Source organism: Lampetra fluviatilis, chromosome 21 (assembly GCF_964198595.1).
Source record: "Lampetra fluviatilis chromosome 21, kcLamFluv1.1, whole genome shotgun sequence".
Taxonomy (NCBI): Eukaryota; Metazoa; Chordata; class Hyperoartia; order Petromyzontiformes; family Petromyzontidae; genus Lampetra; species Lampetra fluviatilis.
In genome coordinates, this window is record NC_136295.1 from 4,883,888 (window position 1) to 4,896,009 (window position 12,122).

Sequence of the window (12,122 nt, forward strand, 5' to 3'; positions counted from 1 at the left end):
GGTTGACCTCGGCAATAACCCCTCCAGGGTCAATAAAGTGAATACCACTCTCTGGGCAGCTGACAGTGGTTCCTTGTCGAGTGCAACCGATGCCTGACATCGTCATATGGAAATGTCATAACTGGTTTAGGACCTTGATTTGAAGCTTTCGTGACTGCAAGAATCCATACTCTTTGGTTCTTTCGGTAAAGTCACGTAAGTAGAAAAATAATAGATCATGGATCTCCTCGTGACACGGCAGATCTCTCGCCTACTTGAGCAGTTTTTTCTTGCTGTGGTTGTCCCACCCGATGACGATTGCTTGTGTTGCGATCGAAACGTCGTGATCTATTATTTTTCTACCTACGTGACTTTACCAAAAGAACCAAAGAGTATGGTTTAGGACCACCAGCTGGATCTAATGCTGCACAATTGCTCATGTGATCGAGTGACAAAAGCCTCACTGAGTGCTGACGCACTTTTTCAGAAGGGTCCCCATTGGAATATTTAGGAAATATCTCAAATATAATCTTTTTTGTATAAGTTAATGGGACCAGAGAAATCCCGTGCATACGAGATAAGAGTACTCAAATGCGACTGCACAGCCAGAATCACATTTGCTATTCTGCCTCCCGCAGTCACCACGTTGTAATCCCACAGCTGAGCGCATCATGAAATTCATGACGCCCCATCCCTGTGTGATCCACTAACCCTCCAAATCACTGCACTACATACATTCTCACCAGGCATGACCAATGTATACATTTGATAATGATATCACGAGCCTTTTGCCCGTCCAAGGATGGGTGATTTGCAATAAATCTGAAGCTTGCAAGCGAAAATCAGACGGCGACGTGATATTCATTGCATGAATTCGTGTGCAATTTGTAAGGGCGCGGTGACACAGACCTATTTCATTTTAAGGTTATAATCCCTTGTTCATCATGACGTCCTTTTTACTTCTATGTCTCAACAGCGTTACGGAGATCACGTGACGTGAGGGTTCTGCCTTCGTAATGAGGGTTGTGAGTTGACGCCGAGGAGGGGGGAGGAGGCGCCTCGGCCCCCCATGTGGAGTGACGTCAGCCGCTAATTATTATGAATGGGTCGGGGGGGGGGGTATCCATTTGGAGGACGTCACCTTATCATGATTATTAATGAGGGGGGCTGTTTGATGTGGAGTGACGTCACTTGCGCATAATTATTAGTGAAGGGGGGGGAGTACTCCATATTGAGTGACGTCACCCGCTCATGATTATTAATGAGGACGGGTGGGCGGGTGTTCATTTGGAGGACGTCACCTGCTCATGAATATTAATGAGGGGGGCTAGTCAGTGTGGAGTGACGTCACGAGCGTTAAGGTAGAGACATTGCTGGGTGATTATAGTCGGTATGTTTAAATGTCTCATCATTTGCAGGTCACAGCTGTTTGCCTTCAGTGACGATTTTGAATGTTTCAGTTTCACTGGCAGTTGTCCAATAGATTCCGACGATGAAGCTGGTTGTAGGCAGCATACGACTAGGCCTATCACAATCCCTCCTTATCAATCCCTCTTGTTCTACTGCAATTAAAACTACACCACCACTTGCAATAATTCAATAATTAATGTCAAATTATGATCATGCTATGTACAATGTTACAATGTCTGTAATGTGCCTTGGTGAAGGTGCTCTATAAATCTTGATAAGATACTGATAATGTTTTCGGCTATAACAGTGGTGGCTATTGTCATGTTTATGATGATGGTGGTGGTGTTGGTGTTGGGTGTGATGACGATAGTGGGTTTAGAGTTGACGATTAAGGTCATGGTGGTTGTTATAGTAGTCGTGATGATCATGCTGCTGATGGTGTTAGTGGTAGTAGTGGTGCTGCTGCTGATCATGATATTAATGAAGGCGTTGGTAGTAGTGGTGCTGATGATCATGCTGCTGAAGCTAAGCATGCGTACTTACTACACAGAGGATGTGTACATGAGCTGTAATCCTTGGTAGACCCTTAGAAACAGTCGGCCTCCTGTAGAAATGAAACACAATGAATCACAGCAAGCAGAATATACACCGCCATAGGATAAACTATCCTTACACAGTCCTTTTGGCACTCTACCATAGAAATGTTGACTTTTCACCCCGAGCTGAGGGCAAGACACAAACACATTGAGCCATACCGAATATCGAGGATTGTCGAGGCAAGTACTGTTAACGAGCACCCATTAAGGGCAGCGTGGGACACAGCGGGGTGATGTGGGCCAACACCGCCCAGCAAGCTGCCCCTGCCTGCTGAGTTACTGTTGTTTACACGCATTCTCATACCCGCCAACGCATACGGTTTACCCGTATTCTTATGCGGGGAAATTGAGTTTTCAGGTCCATACGGCGTACAGCCGTTTCAATACGGGCTTTGTAGGATGAACGTTGACATTTATAAGGGCACGGGGTGACCAATAAGGTCTGAATTGGTATTGCAATAAGGTAGTCACTGATAAGGGGTTGACAGGTATGCCTACTACAAGGTGCTCATTTACGGCTGAATCAAACGAGTGATTTCTCATGAAGGTTTTGGAATGCCACGTGTCACCTCTGTTTATACACGGATAGGACTTAAACCCCATTCGCTGGGTTTTGTCGCACAGTGTGCTAAGCGCAGAAGCACCACCTCCCCCCTAGCCCCCAGCAGCACGTGCGTGCACCTGTGATCCTGCACTGTGGATGGGACAAATGGCAAAATGTTGTGTATCTAGGCTGCAATACCCTGGCTTGCCAGCGGAATGCAGTCCAGCGATGTGTGAACTCATCGCAGCTGTCCCTTCTGCACAGGATAGAGTGTTCCCCCCTCGCGTGCCTGGGTTTTCTCCAGGAGCTCCAATGTCCTCGCACGTGTATAACGACTCACTATTTGGCCGAAAACATCTTTATATGTAGAGAACTGCAGAGCAATTGTTGGCGCTGGCTCACCACCTGGCAACCTTCCAGCTCGTGTCTGTGGCTCCTCGGCGATTGTGAGATGCAACTTGCATGAACGACGATATTTTAAATTAATCATTAAAGAGAAAGCAATATGATATGTAGATGCACGCACGCAAGAAAATGGGCAGGACACATCGTGAGAAGAAGTGAAAAGAGATTGAGAGAAAGAGTTAAGCATGGAGGGGAGAACGAGAGAAGGCAAAAGAAGGAGCGGAAGATAGCGGGAGAGACGTGAGCAGCGAGTCGACATCACAGAGCACGGAGGCCACCGCTGTACATGAAGGGAAGAGGACGTGAACACAACGACTGAGATCCCCCAAAGAGCCTGTCGGCACAGGCTGTTGAGGCAAGTGCCGTGAGCAAGCACCTATTAAGGCGAGCACAGTTTCACGACGGGGTGGGTGGCCATCAACCACGTCTGGTTGCCTTTGTCACCCCCGGTGCTGATGTTTACAAACTGCACCAGGTACTCATTCAAGGTTGAGTTGTCCTTGCGTGAGCCCAGGGCTGGTTCCGATATTCATCACCGACGTATATCCGTGAGTCGGAATCGAACTCAGGACGATGGGTTTATAGTGCAGCGCACTAACCACCATGCTGCAAGTTCTCACGTGAACACACGTGTGAACACACACACACACATCGATGCACACATGTGAACACGCACACTAACCAGAGCTTTCCCTAGGCAGGCCGTGCAGCGCCACTTGATGCAGAAAAAGTGGGCAGGTGTTGAGGCTGATGGAGCGTGACAGAAGCCCACTGAAATAGTACACATACCTGCCAAGAGCAATCAGTGAGTACACACACAACACACATCACGTAAGCATACAACAACAATAACAGCCGCCAGTCGTCACTAAGTGGCAGTGATGTCGTAACAGCGCTTATGCCAAGCTAGGTGCAAGTTGATGCCATGTGAAGTGTTGAAGGCTCGCTGATAAAGGGTTGTGGAACAAACCCAGGTGCCACTGGTTGACTGCCTGAGATCACTGGCAGATGCACCACCTGTGCACTACCCTCTATCCGGCCAAACAGAAGCTGCTTGGGCATGCGGTGCCTGTAATGCGGACTACGTGACCCAGCCAAGACAGCCTTGCCTGCAGGAAGAGCTCAATGATGAGACCGAGTCCAGATCTTTCAAGGATCTGTGAGCTCCTCACACAATCCAGCCTGGTTAAACCCACGATATTACGCAGATACAGACACGTGCAAATATACGCACGTGTAAAGATACAAATACAAAAGACAAAGATCCCCCATATAGCCTGTAACTGACTGTTGGGGCAAGTGCTGGTATCGCGCACCTATCAAGGCCTGGAACAGCACACGAGGGGGTGGGTGGCCAACACCACTCCCGACCGCTTTTGTCTCCCTAGTGGCGATGTTAACACAGCACCAGGTACTAATTTGAGGCTGAGTCAACCGGGCGGAGGCCCACGATCGGTTCAGATAATCGTGACAGGCGTTGGCCGTGAGCGGGAATAGAACTCGGGTGGGCGGGTTCGTAGCGGTTAGTGCGCTAACCACTACACAACCACTTCCCACTTGCAAAGATACAACAACCGCCATTCGCCACTAAGTGGCTGTGGCGTCACTGCGACGCTTGTGCCAGGCTATGGGCACCTTGAGGCCACGTGAAGTGTCGACCACACGCACACACACACATGCATATATGATAACATACATACGAACCAAATCTAACACAAATCTCCATTAAATGTATAGGCTGTTGACACGATATTACCGAGCAACGATGAATACGAGTGTAACGTCGTAGGAATATGATTCGGGCCAGCATGACAACTGGCCACCTTTTTCTCTGCGGCACTGATGATGACAACGCTAAACACTGATTTTAGGCCGAGATGACCTCGAGGATGGCCGAGCCAAGTTCACACATTATCTGCAACTAGTGTTGTTCATGGCCAGGAATCAAGTGACAGTGCGAGAGCATGCAAATCACAACACCGCCACTCTCTTTTCACAAAACAAAAACAAAGGTCCCCCATATAACCAAACACACGCCGAGGGTAAGTGCTTTTTTTTTAGAAAATACTCAGACCAGCACTGCACATGAGGAGTGCTGTAGCCAGAAGCACGCTCGGTCACATCACACTAGATACCCATTTAAGGCTGTGTCGACCTAGGGGAAGCCCAGGACTCGTTCAGATACCGCTCACCACTGAAATTAGCCCTGGCTGGGACCATTCCGCTCCCACACACAGGCGTCTATTACAGTTCTTATACGTTGAACTTCTTTCATACCGTACGTAGCCAACCGTGCTAATGGGAGGCGCGTGGTGGGAGGACAAATACACGAAACAACCAATCCAGATTTAACACACGTCTGCAGCAATACCAAGTCCCGTCGTTGGCAGGAATGTCCCGTGCTGCTGCAGGTCTCACCGTCTCTGCGAGGGCTGGATGGCAGCAGAAAACCGGTCAGCGCAGAGCGTCTTGTTGGTGAATCTGCCGAGCGTATGTTCGGAGCTGCGGAGTAAAAAAAAAACACAGGGACGAACGTAGCTCTTGAAGTAGCCTTTGTACACTTTTTCAGTAACTTCTGTCGTTGGTCGTGGTGCACGGGCACAATTAACAACCAAAAAAATCACAACACATTCGTCAATAACACTGATTTACTTGCTAGCTGCTGCTTCTTCTTCTTCTTCTGTGCGGCTGATGTAGATGCAGAGCAACGACTACAATTTCACATTCGGGCGGTCAAGCCAGCAGAACACATTCCTGCGGAGGGAGCTGGTAGGAACGTTGGGTTGCTCGGTCAATGGCCAGGGTCAACGGCGGCGTGGTGTGTTCCGCAAATATGCCCGACTGTGAGGGCGGGCACAAGCCGGCGTGAGTAGGTTAAACGTTGAGTTTTATAAGGGCACCACGGGGTGACCAGCCCCTCCCCACCCAACCCCACCCCTCCCACCCCCCACCCAGCCCCACCCTCCCCACCCAGCCCCTCCCCACCCTCCCCACCCAGCCCCTCTCCACCCTCCCCACCCAGCTCCTCCCCACCCTCCCCTCCCTACCCAGCCCCTCCCCACCCTCCCCTCTCCACCCAGCCCCACCACTCCCATTTTTGGATGCACGACGGATGGACACAATAATCCCCTGTGGGCTGGTGTAACCTGGGGATTCCTACCAGTATAACCGCGTCTGGAGCAGAGAGGAGTGTCTCGCTGCGATGTCTCATTCGTATTTGTGGATCGGGGCATTGCGTCGCTATATGTTGTACGGTCTGTTCTGGATGACCACAGTCCCGCACTCGTGGAGAGTTTTCAATTTTCCATTTGTGCGTCAGGTGTCCGCATCTGCCATGGTTTGTGTGGATGCGATTTAGGGTGGACCTTGACCATGAGAGTGGACCATACGTGCTATGAAAAAGGGCCATTGCACAAAATGTCAATTATTATGTTTTTTTTTCTTTTAAGGCAGCAGTGTTATTGACGAATGTGTTGAGTTTCTTTTTTTAGCTTTCGTAAAACGAGCCTTTGTTACCGAACGTGCTACCGCTAACTCGATTCCATTGCCGGGCACCCCCAGAGAAATTTCCAGCAGTGCTGAAATGAGATACAACAATAATAACGAAAGAGTCAAAGTGTTCCAGCTGGCAATGGAATGGTGGGCTGAGTTGACCCATATCCGGGATATGAACTCGCGACCTTCCGATTGTGAGTTTCAGTTTAATTTATTTGGTATAGCCCTGTGGGCCATTCAGCCCTTGAATCGGGTGCAACCGCAACAAACAAAATCACGAACAAGAAAACATCTTAAAGTGACTATGCGCAAACAGAAAAATTGCAAAGTCTTCCAGAAACATAGCACCGTACACCAACGCTGTGTGCAAAACTCCCAGAAGGTTGAGTGTGCCACGACAAAGCCACCCGACTGAATATAACAACAACAAAAGGTAAAGTTTTTTTTTTTAACTGAAGGTTCCGCCTTGTATTTCCTTGCTCGCTCCACTGCTGGTGGAAGCGCCGCTCCATTAGAAAGAATTGTAGGGAAAAATTAAAATAAAAAAGAATAAAAGTAAAATAAAATAAATTAAAAAGCACGACGTTTCGGAGGCAACACAAGCTTCCGTCTTCAGGTGGAACCGTCACAGCACGATAGCTGTATCAAGTGAGAGGACGGAAGCTTGTGTTGCCTCTGAAACGTCGTGATTTTAATTTTATTTTATTTTTATTTTACTTTTATTAATTTGAATTTTTTTCCCTACGTGACTTTACCGAAAAAACCTAAGAATATGAATCATTGCAGTCGCGAAAGCTTCAAATCTGGAATTGTAGCGAGGCCTACTCTTCCACGCTGGCCAGATGTCTTGACGTAGTCGAGGGCGCCCACACTTTATACCCATCGCAAAGTATGTACGTTGAACTTCTTTTGCACCGTACGTAGCCAACGGTGCTAATTGGGGGGTGCTCAAGCGACCTGCTGATCGACTTCTAACTAATCGAAAAGGAACTTGCTCCATTGTTTCAACTGCCGCGCCGGGAGAGAGGGCATCGAACCGGCGAACTCCGGGAATGTAAATCCACCGTGCTAACTGTTATGCCGCAGCAGCATCCATAGCCATAGATACCATTGTTTAGCCAAACCAAAGTCACGGTGAGGCCGTCTTTAAGGCGCTTTCTCAAGGCAATCACACGTTGGGGTGTTTCACAGACTCCTAAACTGATAGAGAATGCCAAACGGCCACGGTAAAACACGAGCTCCGCTCTCGAAAGACACGCCGTTTTAATTAAGAGTGGCGCATCGATTCTCTCGTAAGACCTCCAACACGCGTGTGCTCACCGCGTGCAGACGTCACTGTAGTGGAAATAGGCGGCGATCACGGTTCCCACGCTGCTTTTGTTGCCCTGCGCAGAGAGAGAGAGACAGCGAGAGACATCACGAAGCTTCCCAAACCGCTGGCCAGTAGCAGCTGCCTGGGGTGGACCGTGTCTCCTGGCGGTGAAGGGCACCGTGGGGCACCCAACCAAATACCGAGCCAGATGAACACTGAAATTCCCAGTCACGGATCAACTTAACCAATCATCCCCTCAGATGGTAATAAAATGAGTACCGCATCGCGCATGGCGATGACGACAGATGTCGTCCTGTGGATAGACCAGCGTCCGCGATCGGAACGTGTCATTTCCACCGTTGGCCCCAGATCGTGAGTAAAAATCGTAAAGTTTGGTTCTCACCAGACTTCAGTCAGTTGAGCCAAGCGGTGCAGCATGCCCAGGTGGTGCTTTGCTTACTGAGCCCAGAGGTCAAGTGAACCCCATCAGGATGTGACCCACTGACCTGGCAATGCAGAACAAGCCACTCCCCCCTAGTCAAGACGTGACTCACTCAGCTGGCAATGCAGAACAAGTCACTCCTAGTCATGACGTGACCCACTGACCTGGCAATGCAGAACAAGTCACCCCCCTAGTCAGGACGTGACCCACTGACCTGGCAATGCAGAACAAGCCATCCCCCTAGTCAGGACGTGACCCACTCAGCTGGCAATGCAGAACAAGTCACCCCCCTAGTCAGGACGTGACCCACTGACCTGGCAATGCAGAACAAGCCATCCCCCTAGTCAGGACGTGACCCACTCAGCTGGCAATGCAGAACAAGCCATCCCCCTAGTCAGGATGTGACCCACTGACCTGGCAATGCAGAACAAGCCACCCCCTAGTCAGGACGTGACCCACTGACCTGGCAATGCAGAACAAGCCACCCCTAGTCAGGACGTGACCCACTTAGCTGGCAATGCAGAACAAGTCACACCCCCGGTCAGGACGTGACCCACTCAGCTGGCAATGCGGGGCCAGTCACACCCCTGGTCAGGGCACGACCCACTCACCTGGCAATGCAGGCAGAACAAGTCACACCCCTAGTCAGGGCACGACCCACTCACCTGGCAATGCAGAACAAGTCACCCCTAGTCAGGACGTGACCCACTCAGCTGGCAATGCAGAACAAGTCACCCCCCTAGTCAGGACGTGACCCACTCAGCTGGCAATGCAGAACAAGTCACCCCTAGTCAGGACGTGACTCACTCAGCTGGCAATGCAGGGCCAGTCACACCCCTGGTCAGGGCACGACCCACTCACCTGGCAATGCAGAACAAGTCACCCATAGTCAGGACGTGACCCACTCAGCTGGCAATGCAGGGCCAGTCACACCCCTGGTCAGGGCACGACCCACTCACCTGGCAATGCAGAACAAGTCACCCCCTTAGTCAGGACGTGACCCACTCAGCTGGCAATGCAGGGCCAGTCACACCCCTGGTCAGGGCACGACCCACTCACCTGGCAATGCAGAACAAGTCACCCCTAGTCAGGACGTGACCCACTCAGCTGGCAATGCAGGGCCAGTCACACCCCTGGTCAGGGCACGACCCACTCACCTGGCAATGCAGCACCACGACGTGGCTTGGGTGGGCGGCGAGCCAGGACTCCATGGCCTTGCAGACGCGGCAAAGTGTGTCTAGCTGGGGCGCGTGCAAGCCAGGCCAGCAGAACTCCAGCACCTGCTCGCAAGGAAGTGTCGTCGGTGTCGTGTGTAAAAAGTTATATTATTTTAAAAAATGTAAACACGCTTTAATGAAATGTATTGTACTAGTAATGGAAGAACTCCACGACTCCAGGATTAGGCCCCGAAGCTTGCCATAATGTAAGGGACCGTGGCCAATTACAGCTAACTTGAGTTGAGCATGGACAATTAGACGCAAGACGAAACATAACATATACAAAATTATGTTTGAAAATATATATTTCTTATTTTTAATGATATAATCTAGTATTGTCATCAGTATGACATAAGTATACCAAGTTTGCAGTCGATGCCACATTGGGAAGTGGGTTAAAATTTAGTTACAAGATTTGAGGATACAACAGACAGAGTGAGTTAATAAAAAAGCGTGTAATAGTAAAATAGCTGTAAGTGAGTTTGAGGAGAATACGTCATGGCTAGAAGTGACAATGGCCAATGGTGAAGAATAATATAACAGGTTCGCAGCCAAGAAATGGAACGCATCTGAGAAAGAGGACGTCCACTCTCGAGATGGAGTGATGAAATCAGCTCATTTGGACGTGTCTGTAAAATGTTCCATTGCGCGACTGTGAGAGGTGGTGGCAGGCTGGGGAGGCCTTTATTCAGCGGTAGATTGACCATGGCTGAAAATGATGATTACGTTGAAGAATGGCTGATTCCTGTGACAACTTTTTTTGCCACTTACACCTGCAAACTCTGAGGATTGTGGAGTGTTAGTCAAAAAAGACATCACAGCCAGAAACTGTTGTTCCCATAACACCTTGCCATGGATTTCTATCCTCTAATACACTCATTTCCATAGTCCACGAGTAAAATATCGCCACCGCTGATTTGAGCTAGAAATGCTGTCCCTTAGCTGCCCATTCACTCAGCGGTGGTGCTGGGCATGAAGCAAACTAAGATAAATGGTAGGGCCCCAAGCAGATTCAGGGGTCACATATTCATGAATAAAATAAGGATCCCCCAAATATCAGCCTGAATTCACATCGTCATAAACACACAATGCAAAAAGATGATTCAATACTCTCATCTCCTCCTTGTTTGCAGCTTTCCTCTCTCATCAGACGATGTCTCTATCTCTTGTCTACGTCTCTCGATTCACTGAAGTTGTCTCTCATCACAACCCCGGTCTTGTGTCCAAATGTCTCTCAGCTCACTAGATCTCGATCTCGTGTCTACATCTCTCCGGCCACATCGCCTGGAGTTTATGAATCCAAAGGGATGATTGAGGGGGAGACACCCAAAAATTCTTACGACTGAGGGCTCTCAATGGGCCTGTAGCACTGCCACTGCATTTCCTACAACTCATAATAAAATAAATCTGATGACAATATCACAAGGTTATCTCAACAATACCTGAGGGTGAAGCTTGGTGAGCTCTTCCTTTGGTCCAGAAAAGTTAATAACCTAGGAATCAAAAGACGCACACGCTGTGTTGTCAATACTGCAGTTGATTAAGAAAATCTGATAACAAGTAAGGCTGAAACACTTTTCATAATTTTACTGCTATACAGACTACGAATAAATGAGGACATGTACAATGAGTTCACACATTTTTCAGTGTTCAGGGAGCCCTGAGTTTGTCAGGGGGAGGGGATGGGGGGCATGCATAACAGTCAACGTTCAACAAACGTTAAACAAACGTTGAACACGAAGCAGAATGAGTAAGCATATGATCCCGCCTTTGCCTACCATCCAATCTGCTCTGGCTCTCAGCCCCTGTGTGTGTGAGGATGGTGCCCTTCTCAGAGACAGCCCCCTTCGTGGCTGTGTCTCACCGGCGCTAGACCGAAGAATGCCAAAAGGTGAACAGCCAAAGGAAGATGCAAACGCCGCATTATTACTGGCTCGGCTCAAGCTGTATTAAGGCCGCTGTCTCTAGTGTAGTTCCGACCATTGTCAAGGGCAATGTATCCATCGCCAGGGCGTATTCGTGTGCATGTTCTACCACAAGCACGTGTCGCTATGACGATGCCTTGCGGTCGGTCTCTATTTGGTGTTTGAACTACTTATTATTGCCAGGAAGGGAAATGCATTATGTTATCTTTTTTTTATCATCTTCGAACTGGCAAAAGAGGGTTCCGTAGATAGCGCTCGTCGCTTAATCCCACGAACATGTGCACTTTGTTGAGCCCTGTCCAACTATTACACAGAGCTCACGTATCAAATGAAGCTGATTCGAAGATCGGAGGGACTGAAGAAATTGAATGGATGAGTGGGGGGGTAACAAACCGCCCCTCTAGCCCCCCCCCCCGACACGGCCAGCCCCATTACCTATTTCGCTATGCAGCCTCACTTTGCATGACAAATCGTCTTTCCGAATGAATTTAAACTTGGCCGATTTTTTATTGTTGTTGCTGCTGCTGTTGCTTCTCCTCACCAGGTAGTTGCCCCCGTGCTTGGAGGCGAGGTGGCGAGCCATCTCTTGCAGGCCCCGCTGGGACGCAGCCTCCGACGCCCCGGCCGGCACACACGTGGCGACGATGCGGTCGGCCACGTATGTGAGGTCCAACTCGTGGCCCGGCGAGGCCTCCAGCCCACGCACGCCCCCTCTGCATAACACAGCAAGCAGCGGCAGGGGCAGCGCCACCGTCGGCATTGGCATCAGCAAATGGCATTGGCTTGCAAATGATCAA

At 49.5% G+C, this 12,122-nt stretch overlaps 1 protein-coding gene across 1 annotated transcript in view; it reads right to left on the reverse strand.

The window, feature by feature from the left end:
- Positions 1-12,122, reverse strand: part of LOC144938099 (tensin-3-like) — a 42,057-nt gene that overhangs the window by 26,927 nt on the left and 3,008 nt on the right. Inside the window, exons 3-9 of the mRNA XM_078865797.1 lie at positions 11,867-12,038; positions 10,843-10,893; positions 9,341-9,463; positions 7,750-7,814; positions 5,353-5,436; positions 3,617-3,723; positions 1,933-1,993 (exon numbers count right to left, since the gene is read on the reverse strand). Of these exons, the coding sequence (XP_078721923.1) occupies positions 1,933-1,993; positions 3,617-3,723; positions 5,353-5,436; positions 7,750-7,814; positions 9,341-9,463; positions 10,843-10,893; positions 11,867-12,038 (663 nt within the window). The remainder of the gene's footprint in view (positions 1-1,932; positions 1,994-3,616; positions 3,724-5,352; positions 5,437-7,749; positions 7,815-9,340; positions 9,464-10,842; positions 10,894-11,866; positions 12,039-12,122) is intronic.